Here is a 23899-nt window from a genome sequence, read left to right on the forward strand (position 1 = left end):
GTTCTCTAGTCTGCGAGCTTGGATTGGTTGAGCTTTCGTGGTCCCGCCCTGAGGCCCGGAAGTCCTCTCTTGGCACGGGGGCTGCCGAGGTCTACCGGGTTTCGCCTGCCTTTGTTGGTGAGCCTCGCTCCGGGTTCGCCGGAGTCTCTGCCTCGGCTGAACGGCGGGCCCTTGTCTCCAGTGAAAGCCCACCCCTGCTCGGGGAGGCTCTCGGGGCGCCCTGGGCCGGGTAGGCCGAAACGTGCCCTCCCCTCGCCCCTCCTCCAGCCAAGGTCGCCGGGGTGGGCAGATCCCTCGGAGCCGCCGCTGCTTCTGTGCTTGGTGCTAGGCTGTCACCCCGGGCCGGCTTGCAGCACGCGTTTCTTGTCACTCCGCCCCACCCACTGGAACCCGAACCCGGGCCAGAGTGGGCCCTTGGGCTGGTCCCTTCCCCTCGCTGCACCTTTGCTAGGGATCATTATAACGTGAACGGGCCCCAGCGCAGTTTCGAGTGGCTGTTCAGAAACTGCGACGCCCCTCCCAACATTTGGTATCATTTCTCTCCATAGAGGAAGGGGCTTTCTGTGTAACCGGAGAGGTGTATGTGGGTTAAGGCTAGACACTTAACATTTCTCTTTAGATCTTAGATCTGAAGATCTAAACAGATCTAGGTTAGCGCTGATTTGTTACCACCTTTTGGAAATTTCTTTCCTTCTCAGGGTTTAAGTTAGATCTGTGCAACTTGCCTATACTGTAGTATTGGTTAATATTTACAAGCTTTTATGTGCATTCAGTCAACAGATATTTAGGGCCTACTCTTGCTGGCCCTGCATAAACTGTTTTTGATATGTGTTCAGAAGCTAGGGATATAGATGTGTATCTTAGCATTACCTAGATTAGCATATGCTCTAGTACTGTGGTGTTCAATATGGTAGCCACTGGCTACATAGGTGTGGCTAGTCCGAATTGAAATGTGCAGTAAGTGTAAAACACAGTGACTTTTGGAGAATTAGCATGAAAAAGAATGTGAAATATCAATAATTTGTTTATATCAAGTACATGTTGAAATGGCTGTATTTTGGATACACTAGGTTAAATAAAATGTAATGAATTTTGCCTGTTTATTTTTTAATGTGGCGACTAGAAAATTTTTAATTATATCTGTGGCTTGCGTTATATTTTCACTGGACAGCATTGCTCTAGAAAGGGGTCAGCAAACTATGGCCTGCAACCAAATCCAGCCTGCCAGTCTTTGGAGAAAAGATTCACTGGAGCAAAGCCATACCCACTCATTTATGTAGTATCTGTGGCTGGTTTTCCTGCTACAAGAGCAGCAAAGTTGAGTCGTCCATACAGAGATTGGATGGCCTGCAAAGCCTAAAATATTTACTGTCTGGCCTTTTACAGAAAAAGTTTGCCAACTCCCGCTGTAGAACAATTCCTGGTATTGTAGATATATGTCATTGTAGGCCTGTGTAATTGTCAGGCAGTCTTACTGTGTGACAGGTATAGTTCTAAGGACATTGTAAGGACTCTCATTTAATGCTCATGTTAATTATAGGATGTTGGATTTCTCCTGTTTTGTAGATAAGGAAATTTGAGGCACAGAATGGTCAAGAAACTTACCCAACGTGCTCAATACCCCTTATTTTTAAGAATTGTACCTTCTTTTATTTATTTTTGTGTATATGTGAGGAAGATTGCCCCTGAGCTAACATCTGTGCCAATCTTCCTCTATTTTATGTGGGATGCCGGCCACAGTGTGGCTTGATGAGCGGTGCTAGGTCCGCACCTGGGATCCAAACCTGCAAACCTCGGGCCACTGAAGTGGAGCACATCAACTTAACCACTATGCCACCAGGCCAGCCCCAGAACTGTACCTTCTTTTTTTTTTTTTAAGATTTTTTTTCCTTTTTCTCCCCAAAACCCCCCCCCGACCCCAGTACATAGTTGTATATTCTTCGTTGTGGGTCCTTCTAGTTGCGGCATGTGGGACGCTGCCTCAGCATGGCTTAGATGAGCAGTTCCATGTCCGCGCCCAGGATTCAAACCCACAAAACACTGGGCCGCCTGAGGCGGAGCGCGCTAACTTAACCACTCGGCCACGGGGCCAGCCCCCATGTACCTTCTTGACCCTCCTTATCCCCAAATTGCTTGACTCCTGGAGCCCACTGGATTAGCCCACAGTAGGCACCATGCTTTTTTTTTTTTTTTTTTGAACTACAATTTTTTAAATGATGTTTTTTAAAGATTTTTAAAATTATTTTTCCTTTTTCTCCCCAAAGCCCCCTGGTACATAGTTGTATATTCTTCGTTGTGGGTCCTTCTAGTTGTGGCATGTGGGATGCTGCCTCAGCGTGGCTTGATGAGCAGTGCCATGTCTACGCCCAGGATTTGAACCAACGAAACACTGGGCTGCCTGCAGCAGAGCACGCGAACTTAACCACTTGGCCACGGGCCCAGCCCCTTAAATGATTTTCTGAACTGGGATTGAGATGAGTTTGGTCTCCTGTGCAAGAAGCTGAGGGGCACTGGGCATAGGTGCAGTGGGTACAAGCAAGCTGGTCTGTAGTGAAAAGAAAGGAAGCTCACAAGCAGAGAGGGGAGAGAGCATCCTGGATGCTCTTCCCTCATTTAACAAAAACTCGTTGTTGAGCAACAGTAGGCCCTGGCCAGGTGTGCGTCAGGGAATGAAACATTCTTACGGTCTTGTGGGGAAGGTGGACAATAAAAAAATTTTTAAATATAAGCACCATGAAAAAACACTGCAAATATTTGATGTTTTTAACAGGTTTCCTCGCCTGTCAGATAGAGATAAGCCGTATACTTGTCTCAGGGTTACTGTGAGGATTGAGATGACGTGAGTATGTCTGGCATGTAGAGTTGCTCAATAAATGTACGCCGCCTTCTGCTGTTCAGAGGTAAGTGAGGGAATGAGGGAATGGGGAATTGGGTGCGTCATGACACTTAAAACATTGCAATTACCAGTTGCCGTTTGTAGAGAAGGGTCTCAGGTGAGTTGTGCAAGCAGGTGTTTTTAATATTTCCTGATTTAATGGGCCTCATCTGGCAAAATCTGAAGTCGGAGAGATTCGGTGTGTTCAGTCTAGGAGCTGGATGGGAGCTGTCTGTGGGCTGCCGGCAGCATAACTGGGACGGGCCTGCTGCGGGAGGGGAGTTAGGCCTGTGTGCACAGAGCAGTGGTGGCAGCTCCAGTTGAAATCCGAATCATCTGGAGAGCTGAAAAAATACCCAGGCTCACCCTCAGAGATTCGAATTCATTCTATCTGGGATGAGCCCCGGCATTGTTTGTTTTTGTATTTGCTGTGTAGTTCCTCCAGCTGATTCGGATTTGCACCAGGATTGACCCTCATGTTGAGAGATGGGCCAGGCTCAGGGAGCTGCTGGAGCAAAGGCACAGAGCTGTGAAATGAGCAGTGCCTGTCTGTGGTTCAGAGGGGCCACGGAGGAGGCTGCAAGGGTGCTTGTCATCACCTGGCCGAGGACCTTGGGCTCCATCCTGAGAGCAGAGGGGAGCCTCTGAAGGGCTTTACGTGGGAAAATGAGGGAATATCTTGCTGAGATCTGTGCTAGAGGATGTTCTAACAGAGTGGTGTGAATTGGATTGAGGGCAGTGAAGAAGCAATTAGAGCTGGCCAGATGCTGGAAAGCCTAGATTCAGTTTCAGTATTCCTCCCATCTGTGTGCCCTAGCAGGCCAGTGTCTACCCTTGTAGAGACACCATGAGTGTTGTAATTGGCCAGTTTCTTGTCTATATTCCTTCCACTGGGCTGTCGACCACTTCAAGAGAGAGACTTTCGTGTACCAGATCTGTAATATTTATCAAATGAACTATGTGGAATGCTAAACTGGACACACAGCTTACTTTGTCTTTTTATGGCAGTTCTCAAAATTTTGTATCCCAGTTGCTTCCACATTATACCCTCCTAGGGGCATAAATGCTGTGTATCCACATGATTGTCCCACAGGGGGAATAGAAAGTTGGACAGGATTTAAATGCTGTTTAAAATATGGAGAATGGAAGACAGCATGGCACTTCCTCAAAAAATTAAAAATAGAATTACCACATGATCCAGCAATCCCGCTTCTGGGTATATACCCAAAAGAATTGGAAGCAGGATCTCGAAGAGGTGTTTGTACCCCCAAATTCATAGCAGCGTTATTCACAATAGCCAAAAGGCAGAAGCAACCCAAGCGTCCATCGACAGATGAGTGGAAAAAGAAAATGTGGTCTATCCATATAATGGAATATTATTCAGCCTTAAAAAGGAAGGAAATTCTGACACATGCTACAACGTGGATGAACATTGAGGACATTCTGCTAAGTGAAATCAGCCAGTTGCAGAAGGGCTTGGACTGTGTTTAGGGTAGTCAGACCATAGAGATAGAAAGTAGAATGGTGGTTGCGGGGGGGCTGGGAGAGAGGAGAGAGGAATGGGGAGTTGTTTAATGAGTACAAAGTTTGTTTTGCAAGATGAAAAGAGTTCTGGAGGTTGGTTGCACAACAATGTGCACGTGCCTAACACCACTGAACCATACACTTAAAAACGGCTCAGGTGGTAAATTTTATGGTATGTGTATTTTACCACACTTAAAAATTAACAATAAATATGGAGGAGAGGTAAATAAAAGGAGCTAGGAAATGAAGTGCAAAGTGCTTACACATGAATACATCGAGTTCTTTAGATTTACATGAGTAAAGAAAAAGTTTTGCTGGTGAGACAAATTGCTGCTCCATCGCACTGAGGCCCTGGAGCTACAGTTCAGTTCCCCTTCAGAATCCCCTTGAAACTCTGACCCTTCCATGAGAAATTCTGACCGGAGTTAAATATTGCCTAACCTCCCTGCGGGCTCACTAGACCAGTCTCTTATTAACTACTTTGCCAACATCCAGCAAAGTTCAATCTTGATTTCTGGGTAGTGATGCATATAGAATGAATATAGAATGCAGGCAGGGTGAATATTTCTTTTTTGTTAGGAAACTTTCCAACAAGTGGGAGAGGGCTCAAGGGTCTTAAGCAGCCTGAGGCCTTATTGTGACATTGCAGCTTGACTTCCTCCAGGTCCCAAGATCTCGGGCAGACAATTCCGAGAGAAATGTTTAGCAATTCAGGGCGTGTATTTTTTCTTTTTCTGTGCTGTCTTGCCTGTTCTTTGTTTACAGAGCCTTTGATTTTTAGGAAGATCTCTTTTACTGTTTTCAGTCTTTAAAGATGGAATTTTAGAAAGGAAAAATAATGATTTTGAAGTACTGACTCTTGATAATTAGATAAATAGCCTCTTAAGATCCTGAATTGATGGCCCACTAGGAGACTGTTAACTGACTTAACAAAAGAAAAATGACTATCCAGGTTTCTACATTCCAGCACCCTCTGGTGGTAAAAATGCGAGACTCAGAATCTTGGCCATCTTTGAGCTGTCCCAGCAGGAAACCAGTAGGAATCTCATAGTTGTGGCCAAGGGTACATAACGCTTCATGTTCTGGGATAGAATGAGGGGAGATTCAGCTGTTTTAGATTCAGAGGAAATTGTGAAAGCTAATCTGAATGCAAAGCCACAGGTGATGTAGCACCTTTTAGAGACGATATTCTGGTTCCAGAGGGAAGGTAGAAGTTGACCGATCCATTTACCATACTGTTTTTCAATAGCAAATATGTTAAATGTATATGGTTTATCATGAAATTATATTAGACTAGTAACTTTTCTGATTATGAAAATAATACACACTCATCATAGAAAATACAGAGAAGAGTAAAAGAACACACAAAAATCAACTAAAATCTTGCCATTCAGAAAATACCAGGGGGCTGGCCCCATGGGGTAGTAGTTAAGTTTGGCATGCTCTGCTTTGGCAGCCTGTGTTTGCAGGTACAGATCCCGGGCGCAGACCTACAGCACATGTCAGCCACGCTGTGGTGACGACCCACATGCAGAATAGAGGAAGATTGGCACAGATGTTAGCTCAGGGCTAATTGTCCTCAAGCTAAAAAAAGAGGAAGATTGGGAACACAACAGATATTAGCTCAGGGCGAATCTTCCTCAGCAAAAAAAAAAAAAGAAAAAGAAAATGCCACTGTTTAGAATTCTGTGTGTCTATTTTCAGCCTTTTCTCTTCTTGTATGATTTTTAAATAAACTTTGGATCAGACTCTATATGTTGTTTTTAAATAGCAGCTTTATTCAGATATAATTTACATACCATACAATTCTCCTGTTTAAAGTGGACCCCTCGGTGGTTTTTTGTCCCTTCGCAGTCGTGCAGCTCATCACCACAGTCAGCTGTAGAAGAGTTTCACCTCCCCCCAAGAACAACTCTGCCCCCATTAGCAGCCACTCCCCTTTTTCATTTCGCTCGCTCCACCCGAGCCCTAGTCAACCACTAATGTATTTTCTGTCTCTGTGGACTTGCCTATTCTGGACATTTCATATAAATGGAATCATACAATATATGATTTTCTGTGTCTGGCTTCTTTAACTTAGCATAGTGTTTTCAAGGCTCCTCCATGTATCAGAATTTCATTTCTTTTTATTGCCGAATGACATTCCGTTGTATGGATATACTAGATTTTTTTATTCATCAGTTGATGAACACTTGGGTTGTTTCCACTTTTTGGCTATTATGAATAAAGCTTCTATGAACATTTGTGTGCAAGTTTCTGTGTAGACATATGTTTTCATTTCTCTTGGGTAGATCTGCTGAATCATATGATAACTTTCTGTTTAATCTTTCATCTACATAGTTTTATATCCTGATTTTTTCACCTAATATTATGTTATGACTACTTTCCCATGCCATTGAATATTCTCCAAAAACATGATTTTAAATGGTTGTATTATTACATCATCCTGGGAGTGTACTATAAGTTTTTAACTATTTGAGACCTTCCAGTCTCTTCTAAGTTTGAAGAAAATTCTTACATCTACAGCTCCCACATCTCTTATTTCCTTAAAGTAAGTTTATAGAAGTAGAATTCCTGACTAAAAGGACGTTATGTTTTACGGCACTTATCATATGGCTTCTAGGAACACTGCATTAATTCTGTGATCGCTTCAGTGTTGTTAGCCTGTGTATGTGCAGGAATGATTATTTAATATCAAGTGCTATAAAATGGGAGACTATGGATTTTTTCTTTTTAAGATTTTTTTTTTTCCTTTTTCTCCCCAAAGCCCCCCGGTACATAGTTGTATATTCTTCGTTGTGGGTCCTTCTAGTTGTGGTATGTGAGACGCTGCCTCAGCGTGGTTTGATGAGCAGTGCCATGTCCACACCCAGGATTCGAACCAATGAAACACTGGGCCGCCAGCAGCGGAGCACACGAACTTAACCACTCGGCCACGGGGCCAGCCCCGAGGCTATGGATTTTTGAAAAGACAGGGCCCCTGCCATCAAGATGTTTATGTTCCCATTTAGACCAGACAGGCAGCTATAGATCCAAGGGCTTAGGTAGGCAAGATTATGTACATTATGCAGAGAAATAGAAATAGATAAAGGAAACATTTGCCTGCCCAGGCTGAGATTCACACAGACGTAATCATCAAGCAACTTTTTACACCTAAAAGCTAAAAAAAGAAAGAGTTAATGGAACCGAACTCTGGCCTAGGGACCAGTTAGTCCAAAGTCGTAAATCATCTGGATCGCTTAGTCTCAACCTTTACCCCATTGTTCAGACGACTCAGATGTCAGCACAGTGTGGCCTCTTGACTTTTGGGGCCCGTCAGACCTGGCTCCGGCTGCCTCCCAACCTGTGCTATCTCACGATTTCTTTAGATTCCTTGAGACATTAGCATCCTCTTTTTGCCCTGGTTCTCATTCTTTTATATTCACTTGAAGATTATAAAATCAGCAAGGAGTGCAGTTGTATAGCTGCACAAGGGCGGGAAATAGTCCGGCCTCGCTCAGCCTGACCCGGTTGTTGTTGACACTGGCATGATTTCGCTCCCAGCATGATCACCAAATTCCATCCAAAGGAATTGACTAATCTTCATCTGGAAAGATCATTGGTTTGTGAAATGAGAGATGCAAAAAGCTACAGCAGACCCTCCAGCAGGCTTCTAAGCACCTGTTCGTGCAGAAGCCATTTGCAGTGCTGCTTTTGCTTTAACTGCTGAGGCTCAAACTTTTGAAACTAAATCACACACATCGCAGATTCCATTTTCTAACACGTTGTACCCGTTTATATTACATAACTCTTTCAGAAAACACCGCGGAGGTAACTGGCAGGAAGTGCTATGCTACTGTCAGGAAACTGTGACTGGCAAGTGCAAGCTTCAGAAAATGGAAACCTCTTTTCTCTTTTCTTTGCAGCTGTCAAGATGTCTGACAAGAACCAGATAGCTGCCAGAGCTTCCCTTATTGAGCAACTGATGGCTAAAAGGAATTTTGAGGATCTTGGCAACCACCTTACTGAGCTAGAAACTCTGTGTGTGACTAAGAAGCATCTCCAGGAGACAGATGTGGTCAGGGCTGTGTACAGAGTCCTCAAAAACTGCCCCACGGTGGCTTTGAAAAAGAAAGCCAAGTGTTTGCTGAAGGATTGGAAAGCTCTGTATAAGGATATTCACTTCAAACCAAGGGACAGCCCTCAATTATTCCCTCTGGGTGGAAATAAAGAAGAAAATTCAGGCCTTTCTCATGACCCCAGTCAGGATGAGATATTGGGCGTCTCCAGTTCTGATTCTCTGCTATCATCCCAAGATGTTATGGCCAAAGCCACTGAAATGATTGTGCCTGAAAATAGCTCCAGTCCAGTGGAACCTAAGGAAGGGCATTTCAGGGGTGGTGACCCTGAATCCACTGACAGTAGATCCAGTGAGTTGCTGGATCCCGCAGTGCCCGTGAGAACTAAATGCACACAGCTTCTTTATGAAGCTTTAACTAGTTCTTCCACACATCAGCCTAAAGCTGATTTATGGCAAAACTTCGCAAGAGAAATTGAAGAGCACGTTTTTGCCCTTTATTCAAAGAACCTCAAAAAATATAAAACTTGTATCAGAAGCAAAGTTGCCAATCTGAAGAACCCCAAAAATTCTCACTTACAAGAAAACTTGCTGTCTGGGGCCCTGTCTCCAAGAGAATTTGCTGAAATGAGTGTCATGGAAATGGCAAGCAAGGAACTGAAGCAGTTGAGAGCCTGCTACACAGAATCTTGCATACAGGAACATCACCTTCCCCAAGTGATGGAGGGCTCACAGACCAAGAAAATAAAATGCAGGCGTTGTGAGAAATTCAACTGCCAAGTCACTGTAATCGCCAGAGGAACACTTTTCCTTCCAAGTTGGGTGCGGAATTCAAACCCAGATGAAGAAATGATGACCTATGTAATTTGTAATGAATGTGGGGAGCAGTGGTACCATAGCAAGTGGGTGTGCTTATAATTGTAAATATATGTTCTCTTAACAACAGATAATGAGTGATGCATTTTTTGAGGGGACGTGGGTGCTGAGGTCTTACTGGTTTGGTTGGTTTTTTTGATTGCGATATTGACATATTAGTTTCAGGCATACAACATAATGTCTCGATATTTGTATATCTTGCAATATGATTACCACAATTAGTCTAGTCAACATCCATCACCTCTACTTTCTTAGCAATTTTCAAATATGTAATACAGTATTATTAACTACAGTCACCATGCTGTACATTACCTCCCTAGGACTTATTTATAACTGGAAGTTTACACCTTTTGACCAACTTCACCCATTTTGCCCACCCCCTAACCCCCTGGAGTGATACCTTTTATTTGTACAACCCCTTTATGCTCACTTTAAAAATCTTATACACACTTTCTCTTAAAGATTGGCACCTGAGCTAACATCTGTTGCCAATCTTCCTATTTTTTCCTTTTTCTTCTCCCCAAAGCCCCCCAGTACATGGTTGTATATTCTAGTTGTTGGTCCTTCTGGCTTTGCTATGTGGGACACTGCCTCAACATGGCTTGATGAGTGGTGCTAGGTCTGTGCTCAGGATCTGAACTGGTGACACCCTGGCCCACTAAAGCGGAGTGCGTGAACTTAACCACTTGGCCACAGGTCGGGTCCCTCTGCACACTGTTCTTAACCCGAAGAAGAAGGAAAGAAAGTCATTTGCCGAAGTTCACACCACTATCACTGAAAGTCGATAGTTTGCGGAGGGAGAGTGGATGATGATTTGTATTGTGCTTTGTGGCCGCGTAGTACTTTGCTATACTCAGAGTATGGTTGAGAGCAGCTCAGCATAACCTAGGAGGCTGTTAGAAATGCAGACTTTCAGGCCCCATGCCACTGAATCGGAATCTGTATCTGCATCTTGGCAGGACCCCCATGTGATCCTGTTCAAGACAGCTTGAGAAGTGCTGCTTTAGCAATAGGCCTGTAGCTCTCAGTAGTGGCTGCCTGTTAGAATCATCTGGGGAGCTTTGAAAACCTACTGATGGTGAGGGCCCACCCTAGAACAATTAAATCTGAAACTATGGGATGAAACCCAGGCATCAACATTTCTTAATTCCTCAAGTTATTTTTTTTTTTTTTCCTTTTTCTCCCCAACGCCCCCCGGTACATAGTTGTGTATTCTTCGTTGTGGGTTCTTCTAGTTGTGGCATGTGGGACGCTGCCTCAGCGTGGTCTGATGAGCAGTGCCATGTCCGCGCCCAGGATTCGAACCAACGAAACACTGGGCCGCCTGCAGCGGAGCGCGCGAACTTAACCACTCGGCCACGGGGCCAGCCCCGATTCCTCAAGTTATTTTAAGATGCAGTCAGGGTTGAGAACTACTCACAGATAGGCTCTCGATCCTTTTCACAGCTCTAAGAAAAGCATTTTATTCTGTACACTTTACAGATGAGGAAACAGATTCAGAGAGGTGCCATGACTTGCCCAAGCTACACAACAATAAGTGGCTCAACTTGAGCTGCTCCCAGATTTTCTTCCTCCAAATTCACTGTCTGAGACCGCCTCAATATTGACTTCTGAGAAATGTATTCCTGGAGATGTGGGACTAAATGAATAGCGTCTTGAGGCTCTAACATTGAGTAACTAGAGCTTTGTTAGTTTCCCCTCTCTTTTCTCTTCTCACTTTACAGATCTCCCTTGAACCACGAAAGTTACCCTATAACTCACCCCACGGTTAGAATTTTGTTTCAAGTCCTTGTGCTTAGTCAAAGGAGTCTTGTGGTTTTTTTCTTCGCACAAGTTCTCCAGGGTATAGAAACTCTTTAACATTTGGTTTCTGATGTTGAGGAGTCTTCATGTTCTCAAGGGCGTGTGTTTAGGTCTATAGGGGAAGAAAAAAACCCTCCTAGGCTCTCTGGCTGGGACTCTGCAAATTAGACTGACAAAAGACAGATTAACAAGAGAAAAATAGTTTATTAACATGTGCAGCATGATACATCCAGGAGAAACTCAGGGATGAGTAACTCGAAGGGGTGGTTAGAACTTGGGCTTATATAGCATCTTAACAAAGAAAAATAAATTTGTAGAGAAGTAAGAAGACAAAGGAAAAGAGCTTTAGGCTTTTAGGGGCAGCAAACTGGGGGAAGGTAGATATATGGGGGAGCCTAATGGAAGATGATGGTTGTTTAGTAAGGTTTGTTTGTGTAGGCTCTTCTCGCTGCCATCTTGTCTCCAGTGATAAGGTTGCCACCCTCTTCCTGGTAGGGAATTCACAAGGGGAATTTCAGGCAGGTGGGGGAGTGCAGAGAGCTGATCCTGTGTCTGCTGTTTCTCAGTTGCTTTCAGCTCAAAATGATCCTTATGCCAGAATGGCGTATTTTGGAGTGGCATACCCTGAACCCCTTTAGGTCTGAAGTCCCAATTCTGCTTATGTAAAAACAGGTATTAATCGCTCAGCGGAAGTCGATCGCTTCAGCCTTTGAATCTACCAACATTTCTCTAATAAATAAAGAGGAAATGACTTCGAGGCCTTTGCAAACAGTGTTTAACCAGTCTGTATAATTGTTTAAACACAACAAGCCTTCTGTGTGATTATAGCTGACTCATCCTCTTTAAAAAATTCATAGAATGTTAATGGTTGTTATAGTTTTAACAAGTTTACTTCTGAGTTATCTACAAAGCTACACATTTTCACCAGTTCTTTTCTCCTAACTCTCCTAACTTCTTCTGTCGGTGCTCTTAAGGCCTAACCGTATGTATACCTAACTTGCCTCGTGACAGAATTCTCCAAAAGGTGCAGAACACTAAAACGTGTTTGTATTTTCAAGTGGTTTTGAAGAAATCGGTTTGAGGCCATCAAGTGTGAATTCTATTTTGACATCTTTCTCCCTGTGGCTTCCCAGGGCTGCTTATTGCGATATAACATCTTAGTCTTTTAAAGAGAAACTTGCCAAGTCACCTAAAACTTCCAGTTTCACGAAATGTGGTTTCATGTGACTTGGAATGATCTTAAAAACTATTCAGTGGTTATAAAAGAGCGCAGCACGTGAAAACCAAGTGTGATTAGTTCATGACAGTGTTTATTTTTTGGTTTGGGGTATTTTTTAGCTGGGGGGGTTTTTGGTAGTTTTTATTTGTACTGGAATTTTGCAAACTAAATTTGCAGACAAATAAAAGTTGAAATGGAAATTCCTTTACTCTCCAAGATATAAAAATTTGGGTAGTCTTTCTCACTTCATATCAATTTTGTGACTTTTGCATCTGGAGATAAGAAAAGAGTGGGGTTTTTTCTTTTGGTCAATGAGACAGCATTACATTTTCTAACTATAGATAATAATTCTTGCACATCCTATCTCTTATCCCCTAAGAAGAAAGGATTTTTCTTTAAAATTGCTCATGGGGTAAAGGATCTTTCATTTAATTTAAAATCATTTTTACGGGAACAGCAAGTGCAAAGGCCTCAAGAGGGGAGGGTGCCTGATACAGACAAGGTACAGCAAGAGGCCACCAGAGCAGAAGCGCAGTAGCAAGGGGAAGAAGAAGGATGAGAGGTGAAGCCAAAGAGCCATCGGTTTCCCGAGGGCCCTGGTTGGTCATGAGAAGGACTTTGGGGTTTTTTCCAAGCCTGATGGGAAGCCACTGAAACTAGGGAGTTGGTAGTGATAAGATTTGACTGACTTTTAGGAAGGCTCCCTTTGGCTGCTGTGTTAAGTTACATGGGAGGAAAGCAAGGACGGATGCAGGGACACCCGTTAGGTGGCCATAGCAATGGTCCAAATGTCATATAACTGGTTTCAAACAAGAGTGCACAAACACTGGTCTCCCTGTATCCTAATAGTTGAAGTGCTTGGTGATGGGGTTTAGGACACACTACCCAAAATCTGGCACCTTGGCATATTGAATATTTTTAGCTGAAGGAATTTGAGAAATGGCGTGTGCAGGAAGGATTCTCTGACCTCGACCTTCTCCCCTGAGACAGGTCATAAGAGTCTCACATGAGAGGTAACCCCCCACCCCATCTCCGAGGAAAGGAGCACCCTTGTCTCCGCAGGTGGAGGGACACCGAGAGGACTCAAGGAAGAGGCCCTGCTCCGTTTCCCCCAGTTTGCTCCCCTTAGCTCATACCCTTTTGTCCTGTCACAGTTTCCCACGAATTTCCACTCTTCACCAAACCTAGTATAAAAACACTCAGGTTTAACTGTTTCTTTGGGTCTTCATTTCCTTGTGAAGGCTCCCATGCCACATAAAACTTAAATTAACTAAATGTGTATGCTTTCCTCTTGTTACTCTGTCTTTTGTTACAGAGCCCTAGCCGAGAACCTAGATGGAGAGGAGAAAGCAGATTGTTTTCCTTCCCTACATTGGCAATTTTGCAAATGAATGTTTCATAAAATACAACCAACCTTAAATTCCCTACCTGTGGTCCATAGTAAAAAATAACAAACGGCACAGAAATTCAGCACAACACGGTATAGCCTGGATCCTGGTTGCCATGGTCACGGGGAGTAACTGCATAGGACAGAAGCGTCAGTTGTTATACCTGACTGTAGCAGCGCTCTCTTCGTGGCTTTTCCCACATCACTCTCCTTTTGTCCCTGTTACTTTTTTTTTTAGATAAAAAGTTGGATACAATTGCAGCTCTGTCTCTTCGCGGAGCACTTCCTGTGATGAGAGGCTCTTTTCATTCCCAATTACCCTTTCTAAATACCAGTCAGGAAGCCTGCAGCTGGTATCGCTCCACTGCCTTGCAAGGCTGGGCCTTCATCTTTTAGGTCAGATTGCTTTGTTATTTATAACTTCCCAGTAAATGCAAAAGATTTTACTAAAATATGTTTATCTCTCTCAGAGGTATTTACTGTAAGTACCTAGATTATAGAAGGTGCCTTCTTGCTTTCAGAGGAGCCCACAATCCGAAGGGAGAACCGAGGACAACTTCATATAATCCTATTTGCATTATTATTTAAAATTAGATTTCCAGAGATGTTTGATTATGTGTTGTCAGAAATTCTATGCAGTAGTGATTGCACATTGCTTTACGCTTTGCCAGGTGCTGGGGGCAAAGAGATGATCAAGACACCGTCCCAGGGGCCGGCCTGGTGGCGCAGTGGTTAAGTGTGCACATTCCGCTTCTCGGCGGCCAGGGGTTCCCTGGTTCGGATCCCAGGTGCGGACGTGGCACTGCTTGGCAAAAGCCATGCTGTGGTAGGCGTCCCACATAGAAAGTAGAGGAAGATGGGCATGGATGTTAGCTCAGGGCCAGCCTTCCTCAGCAAAATGAGGAGGATTGGCAGCAGTTAGCTCAGGGCTAATCTTCCTTAAAAAAAAGAAAAGACACCGTCCCAGGCCTCGGGACCCACAAAATGCAGGGAAAGCACCAATGCGAGGTAGCTAGCAATCATTTTACATTTTAAGAGCTTTGAGAGAGACACCAACTGAAGAGGCAGGGGTGCAGGGGACCTGGGAGAGTCTGGGAGGGCTTCACAGAGGCTGTGACCCTTAGGGTAAGTCTTGAGATGAAGTTGGCCAAGCAGAGGAAGAGGGCAAGGATGTCCCATCACCATATTTGCTAGATTCCTGGCACTTTATATACAGCATCTCATTTAAACTTCACAACTACCCTGCCAGCATTTTAGAGGTGAGGAAACTGAGGCTGAGAGAGATTAAGTGACCTGCCCAAGGATACACAGAGACAAAGCCAAGACCATCTCATAATAAAACAGGTGGGGGGTTTATTGCATACCAGTTTGCTTCCAGAAACCTCCAGGCTTCCTGTTAATTCCACGCAAGGTACAACTGTTTTTAAGTTGTGGTTTGTTTTTGCAACGACAGGAGCATGTGGTTTATAGACTCCACCTTGGCCTGGTGCTGTGCGCTTCTCCCTCTGATGGAGAAATCAGTCAGGAACACCTGACATGGGTTGCCAGCTCTCCTGACACAGTGGAACCTTCCCAAACCTTCTTGTGGCACCCATGTGGTTTATTTGGTTTTCTGAAAAGTAAGTGATTTTTAAAATACTTAAATTTTAAAATATAAAAACATACAGCTTTTTAAGGGACATTTATATGTTGATTTTTTTAAATAAATTTAAAGACTGTAGATATATAAATGCAGTTTCAAATACCATTTCCTATAAAATATAGTGGCCTTTATATCTTCATTCTCTGTATGTGTGACCTAGGGAAACTATATAACACAGATAGCAATAAATTATGTCCAAATAGCCAAGCTGTTTTGCATCCGTTGTTAAATTATTGCAAGCGTCCTACAGAAAAGTAAAAAAAAAAAATAGAATTAAAATAAATTTATCAGACGTATTCTTGCTTTCTTTTCAAATATAAACAAGGTACAAATAAGAGTAGGTCCCAAGTAGTCATTAATCTTTTGCCAGTGATGACACATATTTTTTTAAAATCTAAGACAGCCATGGAAAAGTTACAGATCTAATTAATAAGCAAACTAAAATGTTGCTCATTGAAAACCTATTTTTGGACTATATTCACTTTCAAAATGTATATAAAATAGAGAGAGTTCCCCAGCAGCTGCTTTCAAATCATCAAAATGATATCATAATTTGCTAAATTTATCTTTGTGGATGGAAACGAAAAATTAAGACATTTCCAAGGGTGCCCAGTGAGGCCCGGGTCATCTGGCTGGATGCCACCTAATGTGCCTGTCTGTGAATGACACAGAGCTGCAAACCAGTTTCCATTTTCTTTCTCCACCCACAGCAGAGCCAGGGCTCGGCCAGTCAGTGTTCGGCTTAGCTCTGGCCCACGGTGGGGAACCGTGCACACCTCTGGCGGGGCAAGCTGAAGTGGACGTTCCCCCATGTTTGACAGAAAAGAACTGCCAGGTTTAAGTGGACTGTGTCAGCATCTCTGAGTGCACCAGGCCGCGTCGTCTCATCTTTAGTGTCTTCTCAGACTGAGGACTTCCGTCTCTGCAGTTTCGTCTTCTTGCAACAGATGGACCTTACTCCCAGCTTTGCGAAATCTCACAAATTGCTGAGCAGAAAGCTGCCAGACATTTTCGTGGATTTCAATATCATTTAAAAATGAGACAATGACTAAAGAGCACGGGGGTTCTTTTGGGCTGAGGAAAATATTCAAAAATTGTGGTAATGGGTGCACAGCTCTGAGAACGTGCTAAACACCATTGAAGTGTACACTTTAAATGGGCAAATTGTGTGTTCTGTGAATTATATCTCAATAAAGCTGTTATTTAAAAAGGCAGATGAAGTGAGGGAAGGAATTGGAGACAGGAGCTGTATCGGATCTTTATGTCAGTGAGTCACTCTGAACTGTTAGTGTCCCAATTAATTCATACATATAATGCAGAAATAATGGCAGTCTTCGTCAAAGTGGCCTTCCAGGAGTCGCCCCCGCCAGTTCCCACTGGCAGATAAAAGTGAGTCATCCAGTGGCCTCTGTCCAGGCAGTTGGCTGGGCCCTGGCCTTTGCATTACTGCATAGAAGGCCCCTCCGTCTTTCAGTCCGCCAGCAAACAGGCTAAAGCAGCAATCCCCAATCGTGGCCCCTTATGTTTCTTCTCCATTTCTCAAGCCACAGATCTGAGCTGCACTATCAATAATATCAAGTCCCTGGAACATAGAAAATCCTCTAGAATCAACTCAGCAGTTGACATTTACGTTCCTGGTTAGATCCGTACTCAGAAAAGAAACAGTTAATAACTGCTGATAAAATCAGCCCTACACTCTCGCTCCTCACAGCGTGGCCCTGGGATCAGCAGCAGCAGCACCAGCAGCAGCAGCATCTGGGAGTAAATACAGAAACAGGGGCTCCATCCTAGACCTGTTGAATTCAAATCTCCATTTCCACAAAGCCCGCAGTGATGCCTTCGCATATTGCAGTTTGCGAAATACTGTCCTGTCCACAGCAACGGGGCCTATGAACTCTGCCTTCCCGCTTCTACCTTTGGAGGGAATGCCCAAGCTCCTAGCTAACACTGGTCTCTCCACTTGTCTCGGTCACCAACCAACTCCACCTTTCGTGTTGCTAAATCCAAGGGATAATTCCCAGCCCTGAAACCTATCAGCAACATTTGACACGCCTGCCTTCTTCTTGAGAACACTTTTTTCACGTGGCTTGCAGTAGGTTATGCTCTCTCTGGTTTTCCCTCCTACTGGCCACTCTGTTTCAATATTATGTGCTGCTTCTTCATTATTTTCCTGACCTCTTAACTTTGGAGTGTCCAGAATTTAGTCCTTGGACACCTTCTCTGTCTACACTCACTCCTTTGTTGATTTATCTAGTTCCATGGCTTTCTATACCATCTATATGCTGATGATTCCCCCTCTTTATCTTTTTATTTAAAAAATTTTTTTTGGTGAGGAAGATTGCCACTGAGCTAACATTTGTGCCAATCTTCCTCTATTTTGTATGTGGGACGCCATCACAGCATGGCTTGAGGAGCAGTGTTGTAGGTCCACGCCTGGCATCCGAACCCGTGAACCCCAGGCTGCCAAAGTGGAGCACATGAACTTAACCACTACGCCACTGGGCTGGCCCCTCACTCTCTTTATCTTCAGGCTTGCATCTCTCTTCTGAATTCCAGGCCCATAAATCTGACAGCCTAATGGAGAACTCTACTTGGATGTCTAATAAGCATCTCAAACTTAAAATGTTTAAAAGCAAGCTTCTGAGGCCGGCCCCATGGCTGAGTGGTTAAGTTCGCACGCTCTGCTTCGGTGGCCCAGGGTTTCGCCGGTTCAGATCTTGGGCATGGACATGACACTGCTCATCAAGCCATGCTGAGGTGGCATCCCGCATGCCACAACTAGAAGGACCCACAACTAAAAATATACAACTATGTACCAGGGGGCTTTGGGGAGAAAAAGGAAAAATAAGATCTTTAAAAAAATTAAAAATTAAAAAAATTAAAAGAAAGCAAGCTTCTGATCTTCCTTCCAACTCTGCTTCCCCACTTAATGGCAACTCCATACTTACATAACTTGAGCTAAAAACCTTGGAGGCATGATTGACTTCTCTCTTTCTCTTACATCGAACTTCCAGTCAATCAGCAAATCCTTTTGGCTCTATTCCAAAAATATATCCAGAAGCCCAACTTAAAAATGGGCAAAAGATTTGAATAGACACTTCACCAAAGAAGATCAAAGAAGATACAGGGATGGCCAATAAGCACATTGTTAGTAATTAGGGAAATGCAAATCAAAACTACCGTGAGATACCATTTCACACCCAGTAGGATGGCTATAATCAAAAAACTGGAAAATAACAAGTGTTGGGTAGGATGTGGAGAAGTTGGAACCCTGGTATGTTGCTGGTGGGAATGTAAAATGGTGCAGCCACTTTGGAAAACAGTTTGGCAGTTTCTTAAGAAGTTAAGCAATAATTCACTATACAACCCAGCAATTCCGCACCTTAGTACATACCCAAGAGAAATGAAAACATAGGTGCACACAAAGACTTGTATGTGAATGTTCATAGAAGCATTATTCTTAATAGTTAATAAGTGGAAGCAACCCAAGTGTCCATCAACTTGTGAATGGATAAACAAAATACGGTCTATCCATTCAAAGAAATACTATTCAATAATATAAAGGAATGAAGTACTGATATATGCTATAGCATGGATGAACTTTGGAAACATTTGCTAAGTGAAAGAAGCCGGTCACAAAAGACCACACTTTCTGTGACTCCATTTATATGAAATGTCCAGAATAGGCAAATCCATAGAGCTAGAAAGTAGATGAGTGGTTGCCTGGGGCTTGGGTTGGGAAATGAGGAGTGACTGCTAATAGGCACAAGGGATCCTATTGGGGTGATGGAAATGTTCTAAAGTTGGATTGTCGCGATGGCAGCACAGCTCTGTAAAACTCTGCACAAACGCTCTAAAAATCATTGAATTATGCACTTAAAATGAGTGAATTTTATTGTATGTAAATTATACCTCAATAAAGCTGTTAAAAATATCCAGAAATTTTGACCACATTATGTTCTTTGCCGCCATCCTGGGTCTCAGCCAGCATCATCCCCCATCTGGATGACCACAATACCTTGCTAACAGGTTGCCTGACTTCCTCTCTTGTCTCCTAAATATACTTCCAACACAACCGCCAGAGTGATCCTGGGAAATATGCAAATCAGATCATGTCTCCCACCTCATGCTCAAAATTCTCAGTGGGCTCCTGTTTCTAAGAGAAAGGCAAAGTTCTTACAGTGGTCTTTAAGCCTTCCCTATCTGGCCCCTCTGCTACCTTTCCCAGCTCCTTGCCTGCTGCTTTCCCCCTTGCTGTATCCTGCACTCATTCACACTGGCATCCTTGCTGGTCCTTGAGTGTGCCAGGCACACTGTGCCAGGACCTTTACACTGGCTGGTGCTTCTGTCTGGAATGCTCTTACCCCAGAGTCCCGATAACTTACCTCCCTCAAGCCCTAGCTCAAATACCAACTCAGGCAGGGAGGCTTTCTCTGGCTGTTTCTGACATCCTCTGGCACCCTTTCGGATTTTGTCTTCGTAGAGCTTATTCACCATTTAAATACAATGCTTTGCTTATTTATATTGTTTATTGTCAGTTTCCCACCCCCCACACTAAATTGTAAACTCCATAGGGTCAGGGATTTTTGTCTTTTTAGTTCACGGCTCATCCAGAACCCCTAGAACAGTTCCTAGCACATAGAAAGCCTTCAACAGATATTTATTGAATTAACACATTTAAGAAAACCAGAAGATCCAAGAATATGACATATCAGTACATAGGTACATTTATGTAAAGGATTAAAAACAAGTTTAGAGGGAGTGATCGTAGTTTACAACAGGCAAAATAATTTGAGAGTGGAAAGAATGGAGAACTGGATAAGAGAGAACATATTTTCCCCCAGAATATTTTTGAGTTTTTCTTCCCCATGTAGTACCACTGAGTGAGTTTTGTATATACTATAAAGTCTTAGGTCATATATGCTCAGACTCTAGTTATAGATAATTGTCTGGTTGTCTTATAACCTTTCCCTTTCTTGTGTGCTGTTTTGTATTTTAGTGTTCAATGGCATTGTCAGTAGAAATAAATAAGGAAAAGGAGATTAAAAATAAAAGTCGATTTGTTCATTGGTTTACTTGCCAGAAGACCCTGCAAGTATTTAATAAGGAATAGAGTTGAAAGAGTTGGGTAATTTTGTGGTTGTTGTTGACTTAATTATCTATGCGTTACCGACTGTACTTGGCTGTATGTCAGTAATTCTAAAAGTGGCTCTTCAAAAATAATCATCCCTAAATCACATATATAAACACTATTTGCAACTTAGGAGTTTTTTTAAGCTCATGTGCATTTCTTTATTTTCATTACCATTCAGTGGTTTTTAGTGTATTCACAGAGTCGTGCTACCATCACCATTATCTAATTTCAGAACATTTCATTGCCCCAAAAAGGAACCCGGTATCCACTGGTAGTCAGTCCCCATTTCCCCTCCCCCCAGCCCCTGGCAACCACTCGTCTACTTTCTGTCTCTGTGGATTTGCCTATCCTGGACATTTCATAGAAGTGGAATCATGCAGTATGTGGCCTTTTGTGTTTGGCTTCTTTCACATGCATTGTTTTTTTAAAACTCGAGAAGTAAACCATATTTTACTAACCAAAGACACTGTCCCGACCTTTATTTAAAGGGCAGCTTTAACTGAATTTACATAAATAATTTAACATTTACATCTATCACAATTACACTTCTTCAGACTTTTGTGTCAGTAATTATTTTTGATCAACCACATGCAAAACTTGACATTTTGAAAGCAAAAAGCCCCTACTCTTACCTACAAGATAAAGGTCATAAGATTTTTTTTCTTTAAGAAAAAGGAAATATGGATATTTTCCCCTAGTTTCTTAATTTAGTTGGCAAAGATGAGTTCAATCAAATTTCATCACTGTAACCATTGCCTTTAGTGAAGACTGATAGCCAGCATCTTTAGTAAGGACTAAAATTAGGAATTCTTAGCAACATGTTAGGTCAGTTTTTCCTCCCCCGCATGTCTCCTCGCTAATACACATACCCTATGGTATAAAATTATTGTGCATTTGAGTTGTATGGCTTGTTGTAAAGTAGTCCCTTCCTCACGCAATTCCATTTTCTCTCTAGGCTGGGGGGATTTCACGCTTAGCTCATCCCATGAATTTTCTCTAATTTATCTCTCCTCTATTTTATCACTGCTTTATATTGTTTGTGGATGTTTTTTTTCCCCTTTAATTGTCCATCAAGTTCCCTGTGCACATCTTAGTTATGTTTGTATCCCTCAAAGCCCCAAGGTTAACTTTGGGCATAAGAAATGCTTAATGCAATTTTGTAAAATAGATTTGTACTTAAAGTTAGAGTGGAATTTCAATATAAATCCATACATGTTTCTGTTCTGCATATTCCACCCCACACTTTGGAAGCACTGCATCTGACTTTAATAAACTTGATCAAATGTTACTATCGTTAATGTTTCAAACCCAATCTCCAGAAAAATAATTTATTCCAAATAAATTTATTTCATTCATGTTATGGAATTTGAAACTTACCAAATTAATGAAACAAAGCCCTGAGTCATAAAAGTTGTGTCAGATTGTATTATTGTTCAAATATTTGATGACCCAACCAGTAGGACAATTCTAGAACACCACACCACTCAAATCAGATTTGCCATGTGACTTACAGGGCCCCTCTTTAGAAGGACTGTACATCCCAATGTGTGATTTGTTTTAGCCAATGACACATGGGAGGAAATGATGACTGTCACTCCTTGGAGGAAGCTTTAAGAGCCAGCAGGGGTATTATTTTGGTCTCTTTTTTCTCAACCAACGAGACCTGCAATATAGTAGACAGGGGCTGTTTCGTGAGCTCAGGTTCATCAGCTTGCGCCCAGAGGGAAGGTGACATGGAATGGAACTACAGCTGACTCATAAGAGACATTAAGGTGAGAAATCTTTATTTTTGTAAGCCACTGAGATTTTGAGGGCTCTTTTTTTTTTTTTTTTTTTTTTTACCACAGCACAGCTTAGCCTAAGCTGACTAATACAAAAGTGTTGAGAAGTGTAATTCCATTTACCTGCATTTATATTATGAATCACAGTAAGCTTGCACTAGATGATCTATAAGACACATTCTAACTTTGTACCATTCAGTGTTTGTAGTTGCAGATAAAGACATCAACTGCTTCTAACTTAGAAAAGGAATTTCTGGGGCTGGCCTGGTGGTGCAGCAGTCAGGTTCACATGTTCCACTTTGGTGGCCCTGGGTTCGCCAGTTCAGATCCCAGGTGCGGACATGGCACTGCTTGGCAAGCCATGCTGTGGCAGGCATCCCACATATAAAGTAGAGGAAGATGGGTACAGATGTTAGCTCAGGGCTGGTCTTCCTCAAAAAAAAAAAAAAAAGAATTTCTTGGGAAGATGTTGGGTAGCTCTTAGAGGCAAGGGTAGAGTACTGAGTTTGAACAGTGGGCAGGAACAGCAGGAATTGAGAACATGAATGGCCTGCTTAAGGTGCTGTCACTACTAGGTATTAGATACTGCCACTGGCCTCATCCCCACTGGCACATTTGTGGTCACTAGATACCAGAGGCCACCACTACTCCTGCCAGAATGAACTCTGAGCTCTTCCAGCATCTCTGTGTTGCTTGCCAAAGACTCAGATCTTCAAAGAGAGTATCTGATTGGCCAGTCTTGTGTGTCGTGCCTGTATCCTTGTTGCCAGGATTTTGTAAGAGCAAGTATCTATAAGTATCTGGCCTTTGGGGCTTTTATAATGAAAAGACTCACAAAATAGTTGGCTACCTAACTATCAGAACGGCCTTCAGATGCTAAGCAAAACCCATTCCCCCGCCCCCCCAAAAAGGCAAATAATCCCCAGAACTCTCAGAAGATAAGAAAACCTTACAACTCCTAATGTGTATTTCTCAGTAAGTCATGCTTCCCTTTATGGGGGTAGAACATAAGCAGTGTAGTATACATAATTGTATTCCAATTAAGAATTTATGAGACGAATGGACATATTCTAGTCCAGTGATGTCCAATAGAATTTTCTGTGATGATGGAAATATTCTATATCTACACTGTCTAGTGGGTTGGCTATTGAGCACTGAAAATGAGGCTACTCTGATTAGGGAACTGAATCCTGAATGCTATTTAATTTAATTGATTTATATTTCAATTTAAGTAACCACATGTAGCTAGTGGCTACTATATTAGACAGCACAGTTTTAGTCCTTTCAGGCACCACATTTAATTTTCTCCATGAAGGTCTTCACATTTCTCTTGTTAGATTTATTCCTAATATTTTATAACTTTGTTATTGAAACTGGTATCTTTTTTTGATTTATATATCCTATGTTTGTTGGTTGTATAAATGAAATTTATTTTTGTTAACCATTTTTTTATCTAGCTACTGTCTTAGTCCATTTGGGTTGCTATAACAAAATATCATAGACTGGGTGGCTTGTAAACAACAGAAATTTCTCACTGTTCTGGAGGCTGGAAGTCCAAGATCAAGGCGCGGGCAGATTCACTGTCTGGGGAGAGCCCACTC

General features: G+C 42.7%; 2 protein-coding genes across 9 annotated transcripts in view; both read left to right on the forward strand.

The window, feature by feature from the left end:
* On the forward strand, nucleotides 1-19325 carry TCEANC (transcription elongation factor A N-terminal and central domain containing). 8 transcript variants are annotated; one of them, XR_011535795.1, is made up of 4 exons: nucleotides 1-117; nucleotides 2771-2900; nucleotides 15195-15360; nucleotides 16094-19325. XR_011535795.1 is itself a non-coding variant. In XM_070603701.1 (3 exons), exon 3 carries the CDS (start codon nucleotides 8313-8315, stop codon nucleotides 9372-9374), a length of 1062 nt encoding a protein of 353 aa, XP_070459802.1. In that variant the 5' UTR covers nucleotides 1-117; nucleotides 2771-2900; nucleotides 8305-8312; the 3' UTR covers nucleotides 9375-9401. The 8 variants fall into 8 exon arrangements, 6 of the variants coding, with proteins under 6 accessions (XP_070459802.1, XP_070459801.1, XP_070459805.1 ...); XR_011535794.1 differs by having other exon boundaries at nucleotides 51-229; XM_070603701.1 differs by lacking the exons at nucleotides 15195-15360; nucleotides 16094-19325 and adding an exon at nucleotides 8305-9401.
* Nucleotides 19326-22165: 2840 nt separating this feature from the next.
* The window catches only part of RAB9A (RAB9A, member RAS oncogene family), a 29273-nt gene continuing 27539 nt past the window's right edge, over nucleotides 22166-23899 (forward strand). Inside the window, exon 1 of the mRNA XM_070603722.1 lies at nucleotides 22166-22289. The gene's annotated coding sequence lies outside the window, so the exon portion shown is untranslated. The remainder of the gene's footprint in view (nucleotides 22290-23899) is intronic.

Source organism: Equus przewalskii, chromosome X (assembly GCF_037783145.1).
Source record: "Equus przewalskii isolate Varuska chromosome X, EquPr2, whole genome shotgun sequence".
Taxonomy (NCBI): Eukaryota; Metazoa; Chordata; class Mammalia; order Perissodactyla; family Equidae; genus Equus; species Equus przewalskii.